Below are 22891 nucleotides of genomic sequence, written 5' to 3'. Positions count from 1 at the left end.
GGCGGAGGGAGGGAGCCAATGCAGCTGGCACAGCAGACCCCCCCACCCCCACTACCAGGGTCCATGGAGCCTACCACTGACCACCAGGCCAATGTAAGGTGACAATTTTTAAAACAAAATCCTGGGACATTTTATCCACGGGAACATAAAATAAACCTTTTTAAAAAAAATATTCACCTGATCCCTGGATCCACCGACAAGCGCAGCCTCCCGTCTCCCCACGTTGTTAGAAGCTGCATACAGCGTGTGCTGGTTACTACTTAAACCGGTGCGCTGTGTGCAGCTTCTGAGAAGATACGCTATTAGCGTCGCGGGAGCGATGCAAAATGAGCAGCCGGCTTCCTCGTTATGCTAATAGCGTTTAAGTAGTAACCAGCACACTCTGTATGCAGCTTTTAACAGCGTGGGAGACGGGAGGCTGCGCGTGTCGGTGGATCCAGGGATCAGGCGAGTTCACCTCCTCACGCTTGCCGCTGCCAGACCTGCCCGCTCGCATCCATGCTCCACACCTCCTTCCCGTCTCACGCGCACCGCCCACATCCACGATCGGCACAGGGACGCGGGGAGAAGAAGAAGTAAGGTGGAGCAGGCGTGACAGGATGACAGCCACCAAACAGGCCCGATCTCAGAAGCAAGTTGCTGGAAGACTGCTCAGGTAAGCCTGCACTTTCCCACACCTGGTGCTCTATAATGTATTGCTGGGATAGTGGGATTTGTAGTCCTCTATAGCTGATGGTACATTGTGCTGTATATTATACCATCAGCTATAGAGGACTACAAATCCCAGCAATACATTATTCACTGTATGTATAATGTATTGCTGGGATTTGTTGTATTCCTATATAGCTGGTGGTATTCTGCATTGCGCTGTATAGAGGACTACAAATGCCAGCAATAATACATTATACAGCGCAATGCGGAATTCCGCCAGCTATAATGTACTATTGCTGGGATTTGTAGTCCTCTATAGCTGATGGTATTCTGCATTGTGCTGTATAATGTATTATTGCTGGGATTTGAAGTCCTCTATAGTCGGTGCCATTTTGCATTGATTGCTGTATAATTTTACACTTTCCATTTCACTATATTGCACAACAACTTTCTTTTTCCTTACTTCAACCGCTCCAAGCTTGTTCCCGTGATGGACTACAATCTCAAACTAGTAGTCCATCACTGGAGCCATTTGTTTTTATCCTGATTAACCGGTTAATTAAACTTAATAATCGGTTAACTAATCGATTTTGAAAATAATTGTTAGCTGCAGCTCTAGATAAATGGTCACCCCACACCAGGGATCCCCCACTAACTACTAGGGATCCCCCACTAACCACCAGGGAGCCTCCACTGGCCACCACAGAGCTCCCAGTAACCACCAGGGAGCCCCCACTGGCCACAGTGGAGCCCCCACTACCAACCTGGGAGCTACCACAGAGCCACCACTAATTGTTAGGGAGCACCCACTGGCCACCACAGATCCCACACTGGCCAGCAGAGAGCCTGCACTGACCTCCTGACAGTCCGCATTGGCCACCTGAGAGTCTAATTAGGGAGCCACCTCTGCTGCACACACACCCACCTGTGAAACTCTCTGGACCCCTGGTGAGAGCCCGCACAGCCCACATGAGACCCTGGAGACATCGGGCAGTGAACCCAGAACAGCAGAGTATGTAGCTTCATATTATTCTGCATTGCTGTAATATGTATTGCTGGGATTTGTAGTCCTCTATAGCTGATGCTGTTCTGCATTGCTGTATAATGTTATTGCTGGGAATTGTAGTTCTCTATAGATGTTGGTAGTCATTATTGCTGGGATTTATAGTCCTCTATAGCTGATGGTATTCTGCATTGTTGTGTAATGTATTTCTGGAATTGTAGTTCTCTATAGCCAATGCCATTCTGCAATGCTGTACAATGTATTTCTGAGTTAGTGGCAGAACTACCAGTGTCGCAGCAGTCATGCACGCGCACAGCCCTGACGAGGCATCCCTCCACTACCGGTGTGCTTTACATTTCCTAAACTGATAAATACATTCACACTTCTGTTACATAGATGGCAAAAGTAGCAGACAGGGGAGGGGAGAAGGCAGGGGAAGAGGCAGAGCGGGAGGGGGGCCAAGTTGCTGCACCATGGGCCTCTGAGTTGTACTTGCCCCCTGGGCTAAAAGTTGCCAGTCAGCCCCTGCTCCTATGATTACACTTATGTATCAAACTATTTCACTGCAGCCCTCCGACAGTCTGTGAGCCTTCCCCCCCCCCTGCAGTCTACTCACCTCTCTGCGGCGTCTGCGATCATCTTCATTCCAGCAGCTGACCGCAATAGCCAGCCTGCTATTGGCTCTTTTAAATTGCAGTAGCCAATAACAGGCTGGCTATTGCACCCGCCCACTGCCAGCTGTCAAACAACAGAGGTGGACCTGATAGAAAACTTCAGGTCCCTGCTCTGCTGATTGACAGCAGGCAGTGGGTGGGTGCTGTAGCCAGCCTGTTATTGGCTATTGCAATTTGAAATATCCAAAAGCAGGCTGGCTATTGCTCACAGCAATGAAGTAAAAAAAAAGAAAAGTTTAAAAAAATAAACTAAGATTAAAAAAAAGTAAAAAAAAGTTACATTAATAAGAAGAAGTAAAAAATATGTAAAAAAATAAAGTGAAATAAATTAAAAATGTAAAAAAAGTGAAATTAATAAAAAATTAAAAAATAAAGTTAAATAAATCAAAATGTACAAAAATACAGTTTAATAAAAAAAATACAAAAAAAGTTGAAAAAAATAAAAAGGTAAAAGAAACTAAAATTAAAAATCCCCCATAAAATTAAAGGCCCCAGCCCCTGCGAGCACACGCATTAAAAAAAAATAAAAAATTTGCAGACGGTATGCAGCCTGGCACAGCCGCACAACTTAAAAAAAGTTTGCAATTTGACCATGTTACACCCTAGCAATGTGGTCCAGGCTAGTGCTAGCACAAGGATGTATAGGCATAGGCAGCCAACTAAAGGGGGGGGGGCGCAAAAATCCACCTTTGACTGTGTAGGCAAAAATCCTTCCACTGGCCCTGAGTGGCGGATCCAGGGGGGGACTGACCTGGCTAAATGAACCCCCGACCGCAGGTGCAGTGGCTCCCTCCCTCCCTCCGCCACCTGCACCGCTACAGATGCGGCTCTGTAATCGGATGCTCGCTCCTCGAGGGGGTCCTCAAGAGGCCCCAGCGGGCTGCCCTCTAGCATGCCTGACAGCCAGCGGAGGTCTACAGTGGGCGAGAGTGCCTATGTACCAGACATAGAACGGAGTAAGGCCAGAACTATGTAGGGAGCCCAGTGGGAGGAGAGCACCATCCCCCAGCCTGTCAACCCTTTCATCGACTTACTAGGAGTCCTCACATCACCCGACCATACACACTACTGTTACATGGATGGCAAAAGTGGCAGGCAGGGGTGGGGAGAAGGCGGGGGAAGAGGCAGAGCGGGAGGGGTGCCAAGTAGCTGCACCATGGGCCTCTGGGTTGTACTTGCCCCCTGGGCTAAAAGTTGCCAGTCAGCCCCTGCTGTATTCTGCACCTCCTGGGCGCTGAGAGCTGATTTAATTGCGGAAGGCGGTGGCGGTATTCAGGATTGTGGGCGGCGTTGGACTACATGTCGGAACCGCAGGGTGCAGATGCCATGCGCAATTAAATCAGCTCTCGGCGCCCTGCGGTTGCGACATGCAATAAAAATTATTAGTGCCCCCCCAGATTTGACTGTGGTATCTTATGTGCCCCCCCTATATATTGTTCCTAGAGTCGCCACTGGATACACAAGATTTTTTAGCCAGCTTAGCTATTCAACAGAGAGAAGATCAGCAGGCTAAAAGTTGCCAGTCAGCCCCTGCTTATAGTACAATGTTACAGAGAATGGTGCTGCTGTCATAATGCAAGTGCCATTCTCTGCAGTATTGAGGACTGCCCACCACTGCCTCTGAAGGAGAAGAAGGACCCTGGGTCATCTTGTGACTACCAGAAAGCACAGAGAAACAAGTTATGCATATTAAAACATTTGCCTACTCTTGGGAAACACTTGACCAGTGGCGTAAAAATAGCCATAGCGACCGAGGCGGCCGCTATGGGGCCCGGCCAGGACACCCCCCTGATGCCGTGCGGGCCGCCTGGGTCGCTATGGGTTCGAACGCACCGCTGTTCAGATCACCGTTAACTGTGCAGCACTGCGTTCTTCTCCATTGCCGCTGCTGAGTCAATGAGAGTCAGCAGCGGCGGTGGAGGAGGCTGGACTTGGCGGGGAGGAGGAGGCGGGGCCCGGGGGGGCAGCATCAGAGAAGGAGGCGGGGCCGGTTCACTGCCAGACCCGCCCGCATCCACACGCCGCACCTCCTCACGCTTGCCGCTGCCAGACCTGCCCGCTCGCATCCATGCTCCACACCTCCTTCCCGTTTTTTGCTATGGGGCCCTGTGATTTCTAGTTACGCCCCTGCACTTGACATACCTGCTTTAACTACTGGCATTTATAAAGAATACCTTTGCAAATGTAGCATGACACAATATTTTTAAATGTATATATTTAATAAAACATACCTCCGTTCCATAGATAAATAAATAATGCAATTACTTCTTAAAGCATGAGTAATCCGGTAAAGGGTTTTAAAGAGTGCATCTGTAAGGTCATCATCGTAAAACACTGAAAGATACAATTAAAAGTATTTACTTTGAAGCTGTGTGATTAAAGCGACACTCAAATCACCTCTGAATTAACGCTGACATTGTCCTTCCTGCAGGAGAGTAACTATTTTTGTTCCCCATGATCTCTGTGTGTGTTGTAAAACTCTCTCCCATGATGGACTCCAATCTCACGTTTAGTTTACTAATTTGTATTGAGAAGGTAGTCCATCACGGGAGTGAAATAGAGCAGTGGCTACTTTATAACACGCACAGGGACCATGGGGAACAAAAGTAGCCAACTTCCAATAGAAAGGACAGTGTCAGCACCAATTCAGAGATGATTTGAGTCTGAGTGATACACAAATAAGATACATTTTTGTTAATAGTGAAGGTACTTGAATGCATTTTTAAGATTTAACTCCTGAGTTTAGTCTCTCTTTAAATGTTCTTAAAACGTTCTCTGTTAAAATTCACACTTTGCATTAATCAGCAGAATCATAGCAGCATTATCAAATCCCATTGTTATTTTGAGTAAAACATACCTCTTTTTTGTCATTTGGCTATGGTGGTTAAAGAAATGTCAGCATCTGACACTTGTGGGAGTGTAGTATGTTTGGTCCTGCTCTACATTCTCTGGCTCTTATGTCACTATAGAACACAGATGGGACCACAGTACACAGCGGGGGACCAGGCATCCAACATATCTGGAAGTTTGTTTGATACACACAGTGGCGTCGCTACAGGGGGGGCAATTGCCCCCCCCACAAGTTATCACTTGCCCCCCCGTGTGCCCCTCTCCCCGCTAACAGTGGCGGCAGTCCCGGCGCTAGCGCAAGGCAAGAGAAATGTAATCCCTGTCCTGTTGCCAGTCAGCCCCTGCTGTATTCTGCACCTCCTGGGCGCTGAGAGCTGATTTAATTACGGATGGCGTCGGCGGTTGCGGTATTCAGGATAGTGGGCGGCGTTGGACTACATGTCAGAACCGCAGGGCGCAGGTGCCATGCACAATTAAATCAGCTCTCGGCGCCCTGCGGTTGCGACATGCAATAAAAATTATTAGTGCCACCCCAGATTTGACTGTGGTATCTTATGTGCCCCCCCTATATATTGTTCCTAGAGTCGCCACTGGATACACAAGATTTTTTAGCCAGCTTAGCTCTTCAACAGAGAGAAGATCAGCGGCTCGACAGCATGACATGTAAGTAATAACACTTTTCTTTACCGACAGCAAATTTTAAAACTTTTAACTTCAAGTTAAAGAGTCGCTTTAAAGAACAACATAAAGACGTTCAGTATAATCATACAGCACATAATTTTGGTACCTGTATAAATGACACACACAACCAGGTAAATACCTTTAGCAACTTTCATTGCCATGGATTAGTAGCCAAGCATCTTTCTAGTAAATGAGTAAATACAGACCCACAGCACAGTATATGTGCGAGAAGTAAAGGAAAGGTGACATTGCTTTTATAAAATGTATTTGTTATTCCAAAAGGGTAGTATCTAAAATTGTAATATATGCATTTTAAATATAACACTTGCTTATTGGATTGGTTCTTTAGGACTTTGCACATTATGTTCATGTTTTGCAATTATGAAACAATATAGGACACATAAAGTAACAGTGCTGATTTACAAAGATAAACAATAAGCGGTCAGAGGATTGGGGTAAGGATAGAAAGGTAGTAAACATAATTCTAAGATAAATGAAAGTATTTGTCCACACAGCACTATATAGGCCATAGTAAGACAGCACATAGTAAGGGTTAACTCTAATAGTATTTACTTTTTTTTAATATACCTTTTTAATGTTTAGTCTGAGGACGTGTAACCAAAGAGCCTCCTTGCATCCTTCTTACCCATTGTGAGAGGCATGTCAGAATAGCAAGTGGGCAAGCATATAATGATGTCACACAGAGCAGGGAAGTATGTTGTTATCAGCTGCTGTGAAATTCCTGCTAGGAGCCTCTGCCAATCAGCACAGCAGGGCTGGAAGAAGAGCTTGGCAACAGGAGGTGTGTCAGCATAGTAAGTAGGTGGGCAGGTGATGATGTAACACACAGCAGGAACGTATGTTCTCTGTCTGTGTGAGCTGTGTTCCAGCAGCTGCTGTGTTAATTGTGAGGTCCCTGCTAGGAGCCTCTGTCAATCAACATAGCAGGAATGGGGGAGGAGAAGCAAGGAGAAAATAAATCTACACTGGCCACATCAGCAAGTATCTGCTTCTTGCTTGGCATGGTCAGAATGGAACAGGAGAGAGGGGGGAACTAGCAGGATCACCAGGTATTTCTGAGGAAATAAAATACTCGCTACATTTATCCACATCATAATAAAACCGATACATATATTAAGGCCCCATTCACACCATGGGATTTCGTTGCCTGTATCTGTGCGCGCTGAAACACACAAGATATTCCCATGTATTTCTATAGCCCCCGTTTACACTTGAGTGTAGTGCGGCACAAAGAAAAATACCTGTTGCTGGAAGTAGTACACAAGTTTCTTTTTGGTAGATTACAGTGTGTTTTGTCCCAACAGAAACGAGCAAAGCACAACCCCCCTCCAAGCTCATCCATTCACAGATCCTTAGAAAGAGTTCATCAGCCACCATGGAAAAGGCACTTGTAGTTCTTCATTCATACTTTCTCCCCTCTCTGTACATGAAAGTCCTTACCTCAGTATGTAATTGATAATACAAAATCACCTGCACTCCATACAGCGTACAGACCTTGGATGAAAGGTTGGTGCTTGAAGTGACAACTCGGATGGCGGCATGTCAGATACAGCCCATAATAGAAGTCACCAGCACTCGATAATATGTGCAAGAAGTAAAGTACTTTTTATTAAATTGTCACATGTGTCATACAGCCAACGTTTTGGGGCCACTTAGGGTCCCTTCTTCTGGGCGACATAGTGGCATAGGTCACTATGTCGCCCAGAAGAAGGGACCCTACGTGGCCCCAAAACGTTGGCTGTATGACACATGAGAATATGTGTAAGAAGTAAAGCACTTTTTTATTAAATTGTCACAAGTGCTGGTGACTTCTATTATGGCCCATACCTCAGTATGGACATGGACTGTCATGGTTGTAATGCTTTACTGGCTCCAATGCAAACAAATAATCAATGCACATGTTTTTCCGTTTATGAATATGTGTACATTTTTAATATTATTTGGGCTAAGGTTGACTTTGGCTTTAAGTATTACAAACTCTGTTCATATAGATATAACAGTCACTTACAACATCACAGACAAAAAAAACACAAATACACTTAATTATAACTACAAAACTTTACCATCAGCAGCGATAATTACTGTTGTGTGGTCGTAAAATTGAGCTATGTCATCTTCTGTCCAGCTGTATGGGTTTTCTGGATCTGAAAAGAGATACAATGTCTATGAATCTATGAAATCATCTAAATCAGGGGTGGCAAACTCAAATTCATCGGGGGCCACATCAGCAGTATGGTTACCCTCAAAGGGCCGGTTGTATGGGACTATGCATCTACTCTTTATTATCATAAATAGTTGCCTCTGCATTCAGTTGCTACTGGTTTTAATAATAATTTAAGTAATAACTAGCCTTGAAAACAGAAGCCTAGGAAGAATAACAGCAAGCAGATATTCAAATGTACAATTATTGTACAATTTATTAAAACATTTTTTTAGGAACAGTAATTTTTTAAACATACAAATATTGCCAGGCACTGTTTATTACACATATGGCAAACACAAGGCATTAACTTTCTTTAACTTTTCTGACTGGATGTCTGACACTTTGCTTTTTTTTTTTACGATAAACTTTAAAATAGCAGCACACAGTTTATTAAGAAGAGGCACAGAACGCAGCCCGCTGGATGGGGGAAAAAAACTGCCCAAAAAACTGCCAGCAATCTCTGCCACTATGAACATTCAGTGGCATGCAAAAAAGCCGGCATCGCTGGCTGGAAGGACTGGGGAGGCGGGGTGGAGGCGGGGGCGGGCACCAGAGCGGCATTGTAAGCCGTCATGGCTGCAGAAAGAGAGGAGGCGGCGGTGGAGGCGGAGACAGGGCGGAGGCGGAGCGGCACAGTAAGGGGAATATGTAATGCCTGCTCAGACTGGCCGCGCCGCTCACTTGCTGAAATCCCAACCTGGCAAAATGAGGTGGCTGCTGTGCGGGCCACATTACAAGGTCCGGCGGGCCGGATTCGGCCCGCGGGCCTTGTGTTTGCCACCCCTGATCTAAATCAACTGCCATTCATATTCCAGAGAAGCCATGTCTCAACAAGATCCATGTGTAAGCGATAACTATATTCCTTGTATAAGTAACCCTTACACATTAACTCAGTGGGTCCTTAGAAGGTATTAAGAAAATGAATGATATACTCTCCATTCAAATGTGATCTAGCCACATAATAAGCATACTTTAGTAAGCAACAGTAAGCTGGTATAAAGGAATAGTATCACTCCAGGATTGGTAGCAATGCTGAAATAAATGTAGCAGCAATTGTAATAGAGCACAGTCAGCTTAACAATTCAGTGTCAATATGTATGAAAATGTTTTAAAATAAGTGATCATAAATGATGGTATTACATATTACAAAGAGCAGCCACCACACTTAAAGCATATAAAAATCAAGAATAAGAAATTAAATATTCTCATATATCTTTCCCATATTTTAATATTAATTTCCCATTAAAAACACCATCTCCAAAAGACAAATACTGATATTGTCTAAAAAATAAAGAAATGATATTCAAATATTTATCAGCATGCTTTTATATATTCATACATTTAAGAATTATAAAAAGATTCCCCATAAATGCTTAAGTGGAGGTAGATACTGTAGAAGTAAAGGAATACAACTCCTAAGGGCCTGTTCACATGATTTTCAGGTCTCACGTCCGGATCTGCAGACGCGGTGCTACTCATGCAGTGCGTTTTTGATGCATTTTTGGTCCGGATGCTGACAGTTCTTTTTTCTTCAAGCCGTGGGGCTGTCAGGATGCAGATTCTTCCTCTGAGGTCACTTCCGCCCTCTCGTAACATCTACTTCCCTTTGTGTATGTAAAGCTGGTGATTAGACATGTATCACATGTTTGCAGGCATGGTGTTGGTGCTGGCTACAGCAATCTGCAGAGAACGAGCTCACAGGTGACGTCGTTATTGGGTACGCCCGATCTTGAGGCTCCGGGACTCCAAGGGTCAGTTCTGCAGTTTATATGAGGATTTGCGAGTTCACCCGGATACATTTTTTCCTTTACTCGTATGTCCATGGAAAGGTAATGGGCCTGTTCAAAATGTTTGCAGTTCATGTCTTTACCTCTACCTCAACCTGTCTGTCTATCTTTTTTTTTGCTTAGCTGCATTGCGTTCCGTTTTTGTTGCGTTTGTGCGTTTCCTGACCGGACAAAATGTGACATGCAGTATTTTTTCTGTCGTAACCTGAATGGACTGCGCATGTGAGAACTGTAGCCCATAAAACACATAGGGATACATTGGGATGCATATTTAGTGCAGGAGCGTACGGATCAGGTCAGCACAGAAAACGGACGTCGTGTGAACAGGCCCTAAATCGGGCTATGGAGCTCCATACATTACACTTGAGGAATGGAAACTCTTATATATACTGTTGTCACCTTGGTGTTTTATATTACAAGAAGTGTATTATACTATATTATGGTTAACAAGAGCGCAAACTGAAAAATTATTCCAATTACACACATTAACACTTCATAAGTATAAAAAATTGTAATCATTTGCTCTACATTAACTGTATAACTGAATTACCTTCTTATTAAAGTCTGTAATGCTGAGTAATAACAGAACTATGTAGCCAGCTTCCAAGGGATTGAGAACATTTTTCTATTATGAGTACTCCTACAGGGAAGCTGTGAAAAATTGTTAACTAGAGAAAAATTATTGTTAAACTGTTTTTTGCATACTCATTATTCCAGTTACCAATAATGAGATCCAGAGTTCTACAAATATAGAGTTCACTAAACTACCCTACAATACACTAAATGAAGTAATGTGTTTTGTTTGCAGACATTATGTCAAAGATTATTTCTAATTTAAAAGAAAATTATTACTAATGGTGATCAAATTGATCTGCCCACACTGCCCACAGAGGATCATAAGGATAGTGAGAGGCATCTGTAAGGCTTATAAGATTTGTTGCACAACCTTTAGAGGCAATCACTGCAAACAAGTGATTTCTGTAGTTCTCAATGAGACTTCTGTACCTGCCAACTGGTTGCTTGGTCCCCTGTACTTAAAGGAGGATTATGGGGTGAGCGAAAAGCACTCATCCCCATAATTCAAGCCGACCTGTAACACTGAAGCTGTCACAGGTCGGATCTATTGATTGGGAAGTCAGCTGACACATTCCAGTGCTCGCTGACTTCTTGATCCTCTCCCTGCAGAGATTGGTGACTGTCAGTCACCAATCCCTGCAGGGATTCCCCCCTCCCCTCTCTGTTTCTTCAGTGATGACAGGAAAAACAGATGGGGAAGGGGGCTGCCTCTAGAGAACCAGAGCCAGCTTTCAATCAGCCAGCGGGATGGATCTCGACAGAACTCTCAACATTTAGCGGGCAATAACCTGCTATGTACTGAGTTTTTGGGTCACTGGAGGACATTATTATATAAAGCATATAAAAATCAAGAATAAGAAATTAAATATTCTCATATATCTTTCCCATATTTTAATATTAATTTCCCATTAAAAACACCATCTCCAAAAGACAAATACTGATATTGTCTAAAAAATAAAGAAATGATATTCAAATATTTATCAGCATGCTTTTATATATTCATACATTTAAGAATTATAAAAAGATTCCCCATAAATGCTTAAGTGGAGGTAGATACTGTAGAAGTAAAGGAATACAACTCCTAAGGGCCTGTTCACATGATTTTCAGGTCTCACGTCCGGATCTGCAGACGCGGTGCTACTCATGCAGTGCGTTTTTGATGCATTTTTGGTCCGGATGCTGACAGTTCTTTTTTCTTCAAGCCGTGGGGCTGTCAGTATGCAGATTCTTCATCTGAGGTCACTTCCGCCCTCTCGTAACATCTACTTCCCTTTGTGTATGTAAAGCTGGTGATTAGACATGTATCACATGTTTGCAGGCATGGTGTTGGTGCTGGCTACAGCAATCTGCAGAGAACGAGCTCACAGGTGACGTCGTTATTGGGTACGCCCGATCTTGAGGCTCCGGGACTCCAAGGGTCAGTTCTGCAGTTTATATGAGGATTTGCGAGTTCACCCGGATACATTTTTTCCTTTACTCGTATGTCCATGGAAAGGTAATGGGCCTGTTCAAAATGTTTGCAGTTCATGTCTTTACCTCTACCTCAACCTGTCTGTCTATCTTTTTTTTTGCTTAGCTGCATTGCGTTCCGTTTTTGTTGCGTTTGTGCGTTTCCTGACCGGACAAAATGTGACATGCAGTATTTTTTCTGTCGTAACCTGAATGGACTGCGCATGTGAGAACTGTAGCCCATAAAACACATAGGGATACATTGGGATGCATATTTAGTGCAGGAGCGTACGGATCAGGTCAGCACAGAAAACGGACGTCGTGTGAACAGGCCCTAAATCGGGCTATGGAGCTCCATACATTACACTTGAGGAATGGAAACTCTTATATATACTGTTGTCACCTTGGTGTTTTATATTACAAGAAGTGTATTATACTATATTATGGTTAACAAGAGCGCAAACTGAAAAATTATTCCAATTACACACATTAACACTTCATAAGTATAAAAAATTGTAATCATTTGCTCTACATTAACTGTATAACTGAATTACCTTCTTATTAAAGTCTGTAATGCTGAGTAATAACAGAACTATGTAGCCAGCTTCCAAGGGATTGAGAACATTTTTCTATTATGAGTACTCCTACAGGGAAGCTGTGAAAAATTGTTAACTAGAGAAAAATTATTGTTAAACTGTTTTTTGCATACTCATTATTCCAGTTACCAATAATGAGATCCAGAGTTCTACAAATATAGAGTTCACTAAACTACCCTACAATACACTAAATGAAGTAATGTGTTTTGTTTGCAGACATTATGTCAAAGATTATTTCTAATTTAAAAGAAAATTATTACTAATGGTGATCAAATTGATCTGCCCACACTGCCCACAGAGGATCATAAGGATAGTGAGAGGCATCTGTAAGGCTTATAAGATTTGTTGCACAACCTTTAGAGGCAATCACTGCAAACAAGTGATTTCTGTAGTTCTCAATGAGACTTCTGTACCTGCCAACTGGTTGCTTGGTCCCCTGTACTTAAAGGAGGATTATGGGGTGAGCGAAAAGCACTCATCCCCATAATTCAAGCCGACCTGTAACACTGAAGCTGTCACAGGTCGGATCTATTGATTGGGAAGTCAGCTGACACATTCCAGTGCTCGCTGACTTCTTGATCCTCTCCCTGCAGAGATTGGTGACTGTCAGTCACCAATCCCTGCAGGGATTCCCCCCTCCCCTCTCTGTTTCTTCAGTGATGACAGGAAAAACAGATGGGGAAGGGGGCTGCCTCTAGAGAACCAGAGCCAGCTTTCAATCAGCCAGCGGGATGGATCTCGACAGAACTCTCAACATTTAGCGGGCAATAACCTGCTATGTACTGAGTTTTTGGGTCACTGGAGGACATTATTATATGTCCTCCTGTTACCCTGAAGAGAACCATGGCCAAAAAAGGTTAGGCCATATTTCTCTTTTAAGTAAACTGTTCCAGCTGCCTCAGCTCTGAAGGAGCTTTCTGACACTGGGAAGTACGATTTGCTCTAGTAACCATTGATAGTCTTGAGATTTCATTTTGCCCTGCACAGACTGAAGGCATCCATGTGGCAGACGCAGCAAAGCAGCACCAAAACATAACCAAGCCTCCCCCATGTTTCACAGGTATGGTGTTCTTTTGTTTGAAAATTATTCTTTGGGAGACATCTGTGAACAATATACCTGCATAGGTTCCTCTGTTGGAAGCAGGTGGTCATGGAATGTGGAAGCCAAAAGAACAGGTGGTGGAAGGGTTTGGCTTTCCTGTGACCTTTCCTGGAAGTGAATGTTGATGATGATACATAAGGAAACTAGGTCATCCATGTCAGATGAAAGGTCTCTGCTGGCCACCCCTCCCTTAAAGCTGAACTCCAGGAATGAAAACTTTCATTAAACTATATTGCTCAAAAGCTACAAAATATATTTATATGCACCAAATGCTACAGTGTTACTGCACAGATCTGGAAGAAAGAAACAATGGACTACAAAGTTCAAGCAACAATACACATGCCTTTTGTATTTAACTTTCAAATAATTTTTATGTTCAAACTAAAAATGCAGAAAATGCAGGTGGCATAAACCTCATAACACAAGGCATGAAGATTGGTTGCAACATACAAAAAGGAGTTATATAGAGATAACCTTAATGAATGCTTAAAGGAGATCTCTACGAGATGTTGAAAGGTGATGCGAGGAATCTGACACTGCACTGTTGCCCTTCTGCTGTCTTGTGACAGTCCAGTCTTTAAACAGTTTAACAACAGCTGCTCTTGAACATTGAACGAATTCTGCTGTTTTGCTGATACTCGCTCCATGGCTCCGAGCGCCAACAATCATCCCACGTTCAAAGGCTGTTAAATTGCGTTGTTTGTTGTCTTCAGAAAAAAATAACTTCTACTGTCGTGGTAAACAACCTGCTTCCCTATTTATAATGGTCTGGCAACTTTAGCGTGAAATTAAAGCTAATTATAGCTAATTTGCCTACAAACGTCAGATGGTCATAATAATCTAGCCACTCAGTGTATATATATAGATATATCTATATAGATATATCTATATATCTATAAAAAATTGGTAGGAGCAACCAGATAGCAAAAACCGGACATGCAGAACAATTTTATTGACAATCTGAAATAACAAAGTGAGAAAAAAGAAAGCATCATACCAACAGGTATATAAATTTTGCACCACAACTAAATTATAGAATACAAAAAGGGAAGGAGGAAAGTGAAGAAAAGAATAGAGTGAGAGAATAAGTCCGGTAAGTGCAATCTCCCCCTCTATGCTCTATCTTCAGGAGAACTAGACATACCAACATATCTTATCCAAGGACCTCTGACTGCTTGAAAAAAAATAATCTGTCTCTGAGAGTTTTTCATGGGTCGTGATCCAGAATGCCTTGGATTTAAAAAGGTCAAAAGAAACCATAGGAGATTTCCAGGATCTAGAAAAGTTATCATTCTAGCTTTCTTTCCATACATTTTTGAAATTGGTTTGTTGAGCAAAACGCGATGGTCTCTAGGGATCCTTATCCTCGTAATTCTGAAAATCAATGCAAACAGTTTTATTAATGGATGTAATCTGGATCATAGCCACCAGGTATGTAACATATCACCTTGCCGTCCGCAGCCCCTAAAACATAAAAAGGTGAGGATCCCGGAAAAATGCTAGCTAATGCTAGCTAAAGTGGGAAAACACTTTAAAATTAGCTTCCACCAACGATGCATTAAGAAGTCCATGAGAAATCCACAAGCACCAATAGGACCAAGAATCCAGAGGAAGGTTGACACTGATGTCCCTTTCCCAGGCCAACATATAGGAAAGTTTTGAGGGAGGACCTAGGAGGATAGAGTATATTACCGAAAAACCATCTTTGTGACACGTAGCCTGAGAGCACCACCTTTCATAAAGAGTAGAAGAGGGCGTGTCAGTGGGAGGGTGGGATTTTGGTCATGGAAAAAAGAAAGCAATGGTTTTGTTGTAGATGGTAAAGTTCTGATGGGGGTATATTGAACTCCTTACAGTAAGCTAGGGTCAGGGATCTATGAGAATGGAAATATTTACCAATTGTATACATGCCCTTATCAATCCACCATTTAAAAGCTTGAGGAAGGGTACCTGGTAGAAATCAGGGATTTCTAAATATAGGGCCAAAGGGGTGTGCAGAGAAGAAAGTGCATATACTCTATGTAACTTATCATACTCTATGTAACTTATCACATAATGCCAGTGAATGCGAAAGAGTTGGGGCAAGAGTCCCTGGGAGCTGTTTAGTAGTGAGCCATTTTAGCAAATCTAGGGGCATATTAGATACTGAAACTGATTACTTGGAAACCCATTCTGGAACTTCCTCCTGAGCAAAAACAGCCGAAAATTGAGCTAGTTGGGCTGCTTGGTAGTAAAAGAACAAACCCGGGACCCCCAGGCCACGACTTCCTTATTCTTAAAGGGATTGAATACGTCGATATAGGTTGTCGTTTTGTCGTCCCCCCCCGCAATTAAATTGCATAATCTTAGGTTGGAATTGATTTAGGTCTTCTCGTATGATTGCAATCGGTAAGGCTCAAAAATAATATAATATTTTAGGGAGCAGGGTCATCTTAATTGTGTGTAAGCAACCTAACCAAGATAAGTTATGTGAAGACCATCTGTCCAAATATGCTGCTAATTGTTTAAACAGCGAAGCATAATTTGCACAGTATAGCTGAGACAAAGTGGGTGTGAGTGGCTAGCGTACCCTATAATGCCTAGATAGGGTACGCGATCAACACGCCATGAGAACGGATAATGCTCAGAAAGATTTTGCCAAAGATCAGAGGGAAGATTAATATTTAAAGTGACCGATTTAGAAGCATTGATTCGCAGGCCAGAGACCTGAGAACTCCTGTAAAATACGCAGGACATTAGGAAGTGAGGTCAAGGGTGATGTAATGAACAGTAACAAATCATCCACAAAGAGCGCACATTTATGTTCTTTCATCCCACAATAAACATCCTTAACATCTATGTTTTGTTTGATTGCAATTGCCAAGGGCTCAATCATTAAAGCAAAAAGGAGGGGGAGGAGTGGAGACCCCTGTTGTGTTCCCTTACGTATTCTAAAGGGATCAGACAAGTATCCCTGCATGCGAATTGATGCTGTAGGTTCAGAGTTGCAAAAATTAATTCTATTGGCTAGAATTTTGGTGAGGAACTTCAGATCATTATTGATCAAAGAGATAGGCCTGTAATTACCTGTCTCACCAGGACCTTTATGTGGCTTAGGCAAAACACAAATAAAGGCCCGGTGACCAAAGCGAATCCTATCCGCAATGCATGAAAAAGTGGTTCCATATGAGGGACAAGGATATCACTATTTTTTTTATAATAAGCAGATAGCCCATATGGACCAGGAGTAGAAGAAGATTTTGCTTGTTTAATCGCGAGTTAGATTTAATTACTGGAAAACGGTTCTTTCATGGCATTCCGATGAGCTCGATTCAGAGAAGGAATAGGTAAACGACTTAAGAAATCATACTCGGTTCCCATAGGGAAGTCAGAAGGAGCTGCATATAAAGCAGAGAAAAAGCTATGAAATCTTAGGATTATGAGAGCAAGATCCCAAAGAAAATCTTATTTTAGGGAACGTACTACAGCGAATTCTAGGTGTTAAAGGGTTATTAAACCTTCCAGTTTTTTTTGCATATACCTACTGCTATCAAGCAGCAGATATATGCAAAAACTTTTTTTTTTAAATGCTTTAAAAGAGGTTAAAAGAGGAAAAATCTCAGGCAGCCGCAAAGGATCTTGGGGCGGGCACATGTGCAGTTCAGATTTTCGGCCGGGAGACGAGGAGAGACACAAGGTAAGTCTATGGATGTGTGCACCCGCATGCAGACACCGTAGGACAGGAAGTGCCAGCAAGCACAGAGGAGTCAGCGCTGGATCGGAGACCCGCAGTAGAGCTGGAGGGACAGCTGAAAACGACAGAAGATCGGATTAAGAGATATCATTCAAGGTAAGTGCTTACACTAACATTGGGGGGTGGGAAAAAATTATACTTTAATGTCACTTTAATTCAGAAGCTAGCAGGGAGCTCTGTCCACCTAAGACTTTTTTTTAGCTTTAGTGGTCAGCTGCAAGTTAAGATGCAGCCTAACCTCTTCTATTTTGTGCAGTAAAGAATTATCTTGGGAGCGTTTGTTGTCAGCAACCAATCAATGTAAATAACCCTCAAGTTCTGTTGTTTTGTTTTCTAAGCCTTGTGGCGATTGAGATCAAGTAACCCCCTCAAACTCAGCACTGTGTTCACCCTCCGTCGATCCACTTACCTCACAGGTGACCCCTCTGTACCGCGCTCCCTCCAAGTCCAAGTGTCCCTGTGTGCAGAGCGGAGCAGCCATCTGTCACAGAGTCCCGCCGGTGACTAGAACTCCTTCCGCCTCCTCCCATCACACGTCATTTCCTCTGATCACAGACCTCAGTGCAGCATCATCGATTCTGTGGCCGGCTGACTGCTCTTAACTGCTGGGCTCTCCCCTCCCGTCTGCTTCTGTGCCCGGAACCCGCCCTCCCCCCTCTCCTCCACAAGCAGGCTCCGTACATTAAATGGAGCTTTTACAAACATGCTGTCAGTACGCAGTACAGGTGTTTGCCTAGGGCCGCTCCCAAGGAAAGTGCCGCTCTAGGCAAACGCCTTGTTTGCCTCGCGGTAAATACGCCCCTGCCCGTATCTTTGCTTTATGAGCTGCCCATGTTGTAACTGGAGAGATTGATGACTGTGTATTAAGACTAAAATAAGATTCAAGTTGGGACTGAACCACTGCATACTGTAGGGTCCCTCAACAGCGATACAATAAGCCACCAGTAAAAGGATTTAGAAGCATCAAAAACATGGAATAGTTTTAACAATACCAGGGAATGATCTGACCAAGCTACCTCCCTTATTGTAGAGGATTCTAACACTGGAAGGATAGAAAGGGAGACAAATATATGGTCAATCCGAGAGTAAGTAGAATGCGCATGAGAATAGTGAGTATAATTCATAGCAGTGAGTTAGTTCTCTCTCCAAGCATCAACGCGTGAGTATGAAGAAGGCTTGCTAACGGCATACCCGCCTTAGGGGGATGTCTCAGCTTTGATCTCCTCGGGTTACAATGATCTATACTCAAATCCAGTGCCATATTAGAGTCTCCAGCACAAATTACTGTGCCCTCTATAATTGGGGCAAGAGGATAAAGCATCTGTGAGTAAAATGAGACCTGCATAATGCATAGACAGAAGCAGGGAAGAAGCAGAGCGGGAGGGGGGCCAAGTTGCTGCACCATGGGCCTCTGGGTTGTACTTTCCCCCTGGGCTAAAATTTGCCAGTCAGCCCCTGGGCATAGTAGGAGGTAAAAGTGAACAGATGGTCTTCAATAACTTTTAGTAAGAGAAATCGACCTTCAGGACCTTTAAGTTTGGAAAGTAGATTGAAGGCAACCTGTTAACTAAACAAATTGCCACTTCCTTTGTTTTATCAGGGGCATTAGCTAAGAAAAACTGAGGATAGTGTTTATGGAGCAATCTAGGTTGATAAGAGACTGGGAAATGAGTCTATTGGAGACAAGATATCAATAGTATGATTAGGCCCTGGGTGGTATGGGAAGCGAGCCTACGGCTTGTAGAAGGTCGGAGATTAGCCATGGTGAAGGAAAAAAGTTAAACCAAAGGAGAGCTCCAGGCAACTCATCCGTTACCATGCAGTCAACAGACACGTATAGGTCCCCGAGGACAAAAAAAATTAGCGTGGGGAGGGAGGGCGATATCACCGAGACCTAAGAATAAGAGGAGGAAGAAAAAAGAGAGAAAAAGACACAAACAAGTTAACATAAAAAAAAAAAAATTAGGTAAAGTCTGGCAACATTTGCCCAAATCCAAAATACCTTACAGGCATCAACCAAAGGTTCACACAAGGTTTGATGTAGTCAGCTGGGGATCTCCCCCATGCTAGATCAAACAAGAGCACCTGGCTTTACACATGAGCACCTGGCTTTACACAGCAGCCATTTTCCACCCCTGATATAATAAAAAACCAAATATTCAACAGCAAGAACTAGATTTAGAGCTGAAATGTAACCGGAAAAAAATGCCCTAAGACACAAAAGGCCAGCCAAAAAAAAAGGCAGATGCAGGATGAACATGTATCAAATGATGAAAGAAACATCACAGTGGAGATTCTGAAAGAAGTAGTCACTGTTGTGGTTTCCACCAGGTGGGTGATAGTTGACGAGTAGATGGGACGTGGGGCGATTGGGAATCCGTAGGATCAGGAGAAGCAGGGTTTCTGGAAATGATTCCCAGGCGTGGTAACAATTCTTCCCCCACAGCAAAGTTGTTGAAAGAATGGGTTTTGATATTCAGAGAAAAGTTCAGGCTGAATGGGAAGGCCCACCTATATTTGTGGATAAGAGCTTGAAGAAAGGGTTTTTACGGCTCTTCTTTTTTGAATAGTCGAGGGAGAGATGTCGGCTAAGACTTGGACAGATTGGTCACAAATAAATAGATCAGGGGACGATCTGACCTTCTGCATGACAGCTTCCTTAACACTGTAAAAATGTGGCTTAACCATGACGTCTATTGGAACTTTATCAGAATATACAGGAGCAAGTCCTCGATGGATGCGATCAATTTCCAGTTTGTGTTTGGCGACAGTGTAAATTATATTTTGAATGTAGCAGTGCACAGCCGATGATAAGTCTGACATAGATTCTGGAAGGCCCCAGATCCGAAAATTATAGTGTCTGGAAAAATTATCTGGAAAAAGTCAGAAATGTTATTCAGCGCTTTTTCCTGTTGTTGAGATTTTGCAAACAGCAAGTATCTTGGTTGGTGCGGGCAATAGTGTTATCCAGTTTATTTTGTATAGTGTCCATGCATGACCCCAGAGCTTGGAAATCCTTTTCAAGCATCTCAGAAAATTTTCCAAGCATGGAGGGCTGCATATCAGGGTCAGAGGGTGCTTCAGGAAAATGTCCTGCAATAATGTTAGAGCTGCTTGGGGGAGAATCAGGCTGTCAGAGATGGGATTCATCCAAGGTGCCATCAATTAAACATGAAGTACACACTGGAGATCAGTTCCTGGGGAGTTTTTAATCACATTTGTCTCCTGTGGAGAGTCTGCAGCACAGCGCGCCGTGTCCCGATCAGATCGATCATGCTGCTAGCGGCCGCTAGGTGGAGCTAAGTGGCCGCATGGTGAAACTACCATCGTCATCTTGGAGGCCCGCTGTACCTCGGTCAGTCCGGCCAATGATTTAGGCTGTGTATACTTTGAGGCACCTCCCGCCATAAGGAGGCAGAGCTGTGGGGGATCAGGAGCCAGTTGGGCATTTCTAATCCCCGCTTTGACCACTCAGACTGGCGGGGTGGAGAGAATGTGGCTGCCGTGGAGTGGAGCTCAGGATTCAGGCTACCATCACAGTGGTGTAGTGGTTAGCGATTCTGCCTTGTAGCACTAGGGGTCCCTGGTTCGAATTCCAGGCAGGTCTCTATCTATAAGGAGTTTGCATGTTCTCCCTCTCCTTGCATGGGTTTTCTCCAGGTACTCCGATTTCCTCCCACACTCCAAAAGACAGCTGGAAGGTTAATTGGCTCCTGTCTAAATTGGCCCTCATATGTGTATGCATGTAAGATAGGGACCTTAGATTGTAAGCTGCTTGAGGGCAGGGACTGATGTGAATATGCACTGTAAAAAGTGCTGCGTAAATTGTCAGCGCTATATAAATACCAATAATAATAATAATAAATCATCACCGAGCCCCCGTCTTTTCTATTCAGACAATATTGTCTATGGCACTGGCTCAAGAAACCTCGACAGAGATGGGAGTCCTTGAAGTACAGAGCAGAATATATTCCATAGTCATAGCAACATTAGCAACAAACTCTTTGAGATTAATTCCGTAACAAAGACTAGAGGACACCACCTAAAACTAAAACTGGTAGAAAAAAAAAAGGGGCGAAGGGGGGGTTCTTCTCAGTTCGCGCGGTTAGGGTCTGGAACTCACTGCCTCAAGTGGTAATTTCCGCAATTAATCTGGAATCATTCAAGAGGCTTTTGGACGACTTCCTGAGAGACCGAAATGTACAAGGGTACAGGTACTCTTAAGAATGAGAACACTCATGGACCTATACACACACACACACAACAGGTTGGACTTGATGGACTTATGTCTTTATTCAACCTCAAATACTATGTAACTAGGTAACTATGTAATATGCCACCCATACTGATGAGGTGGCAGTAAGTGCAGATTCCAGGCTCGAGGCTGCCGCATGCATGGAGGTCTGTTCCAGTAGCTGAAGACAAGGTGCATGGATCAACAGCTGAGTGAGTTGTAGGAAGAAGTCAGAGATCTGATTAAACATTACCTCAGACTTCCAGTTCTGACACCTGAACAGAGATCACTGGTACAGGAGCCTTGGAACAGATACTCAATGAGGTCTTAGCTCAGGCAACACTCAGCAGGTTTAAATAGCTTTTCTGGACATGACCCTCTAAGGAAGTGTCTGGTAGAAAGTCTCACTAACCAGCAGGAGGAATGTGACCGCATCTAAACAGACGGAGAGTAGAAGACCTAGGGCGCGTTTCTAGGGAATTTCAAAGTGGTTGCGCAGATGAGCAGAAATAATGTTATCAATGCCAGATGGCAACACAGTACATGAAATAAAGTTAAAGCCAGAAGAGACAATGGTGTCCTATGATGTCATATCCATCTTCACTTGTATACCAACTGCAGAGACTGTAGGGAAACATCTACAATGAGATAAGACTCTTCACAGTAGAATAGAAGTTAAAGTGGCAATAAACTCTAGTCAAATCTTAAAAATGCATTCAAGTACCTTAACAATTAACAAACATGTAGCTTATTTGTATATCACTCAGCTGTAGATCCTCAAATCATCGCTGAATTTGTGCTCACACTGTCCTTCCTTCTGGTGGGTGGCTATTTTTGTTCCCCATGGTCCTTGTGTGTGTTGTAAAGTAGCCACTGCTAGAAAGCTCGCTCCTGTGATGGACTACATTCTCATGTTTAGTTTACTAAATTGACGAGATTGTAGTCCATCGTGTGAGTGGGTTTGGAGCCGTGGCTACTTTACAGCACACACTGGAACCAAAAGTAGCCACCCTCCAGAAGGAAGCACAGTGTTGGCACAAATTCAGAGATGATTTTAAGATCTACACCTGAGTGATACACTTTGTTAATAGGGCACTTTTAGGATTTAACTCTTGAGTATTTTTTAGGCGAAACCTTTATTAGTATAAATTTGAAACATCAGATGCATCGGGAGAGATTAATCCTTGACATTAGGGCCATGATCTGTGAGCCAGGCAGCCGAGATCTTCTCAAACTTGGTAGGGCAACCACAACCTAAATAGGTTACCATTGTATAGGGGCAGGACTTTATTAATAGCACCCTTCCACATATCCAGTGTTGGGGAGGGGGG

The 22891-nt window shown here is 43.4% G+C and overlaps 1 protein-coding gene across 1 annotated transcript in view; it reads right to left on the bottom strand.

Annotated features, from left to right (window-relative positions):
• Positions 1-22891, bottom strand: part of METTL22 (methyltransferase like 22) — a 112706-nt gene that overhangs the window by 18438 nt on the left and 71377 nt on the right. Inside the window, exons 7-8 of the mRNA XM_018570214.1 lie at positions 7944-8024; positions 4560-4662 (exon numbers count right to left, since the gene is read on the bottom strand). Of these exons, the coding sequence (XP_018425716.1) occupies positions 4560-4662; positions 7944-8024 (184 nt within the window). The remainder of the gene's footprint in view (positions 1-4559; positions 4663-7943; positions 8025-22891) is intronic.

Source organism: Nanorana parkeri, unplaced genomic scaffold (genome assembly GCF_000935625.1).
Source record: "Nanorana parkeri isolate BGI_ZX_2015 unplaced genomic scaffold, ASM93562v1 scaffold1479, whole genome shotgun sequence".
In the NCBI taxonomy this organism is placed as follows: Eukaryota; Metazoa; Chordata; class Amphibia; order Anura; family Dicroglossidae; genus Nanorana; species Nanorana parkeri.
The sequence above is the reverse complement of the archived record's forward strand: the minus strand, read 5'-3'. Positions and strand labels throughout refer to the sequence as shown.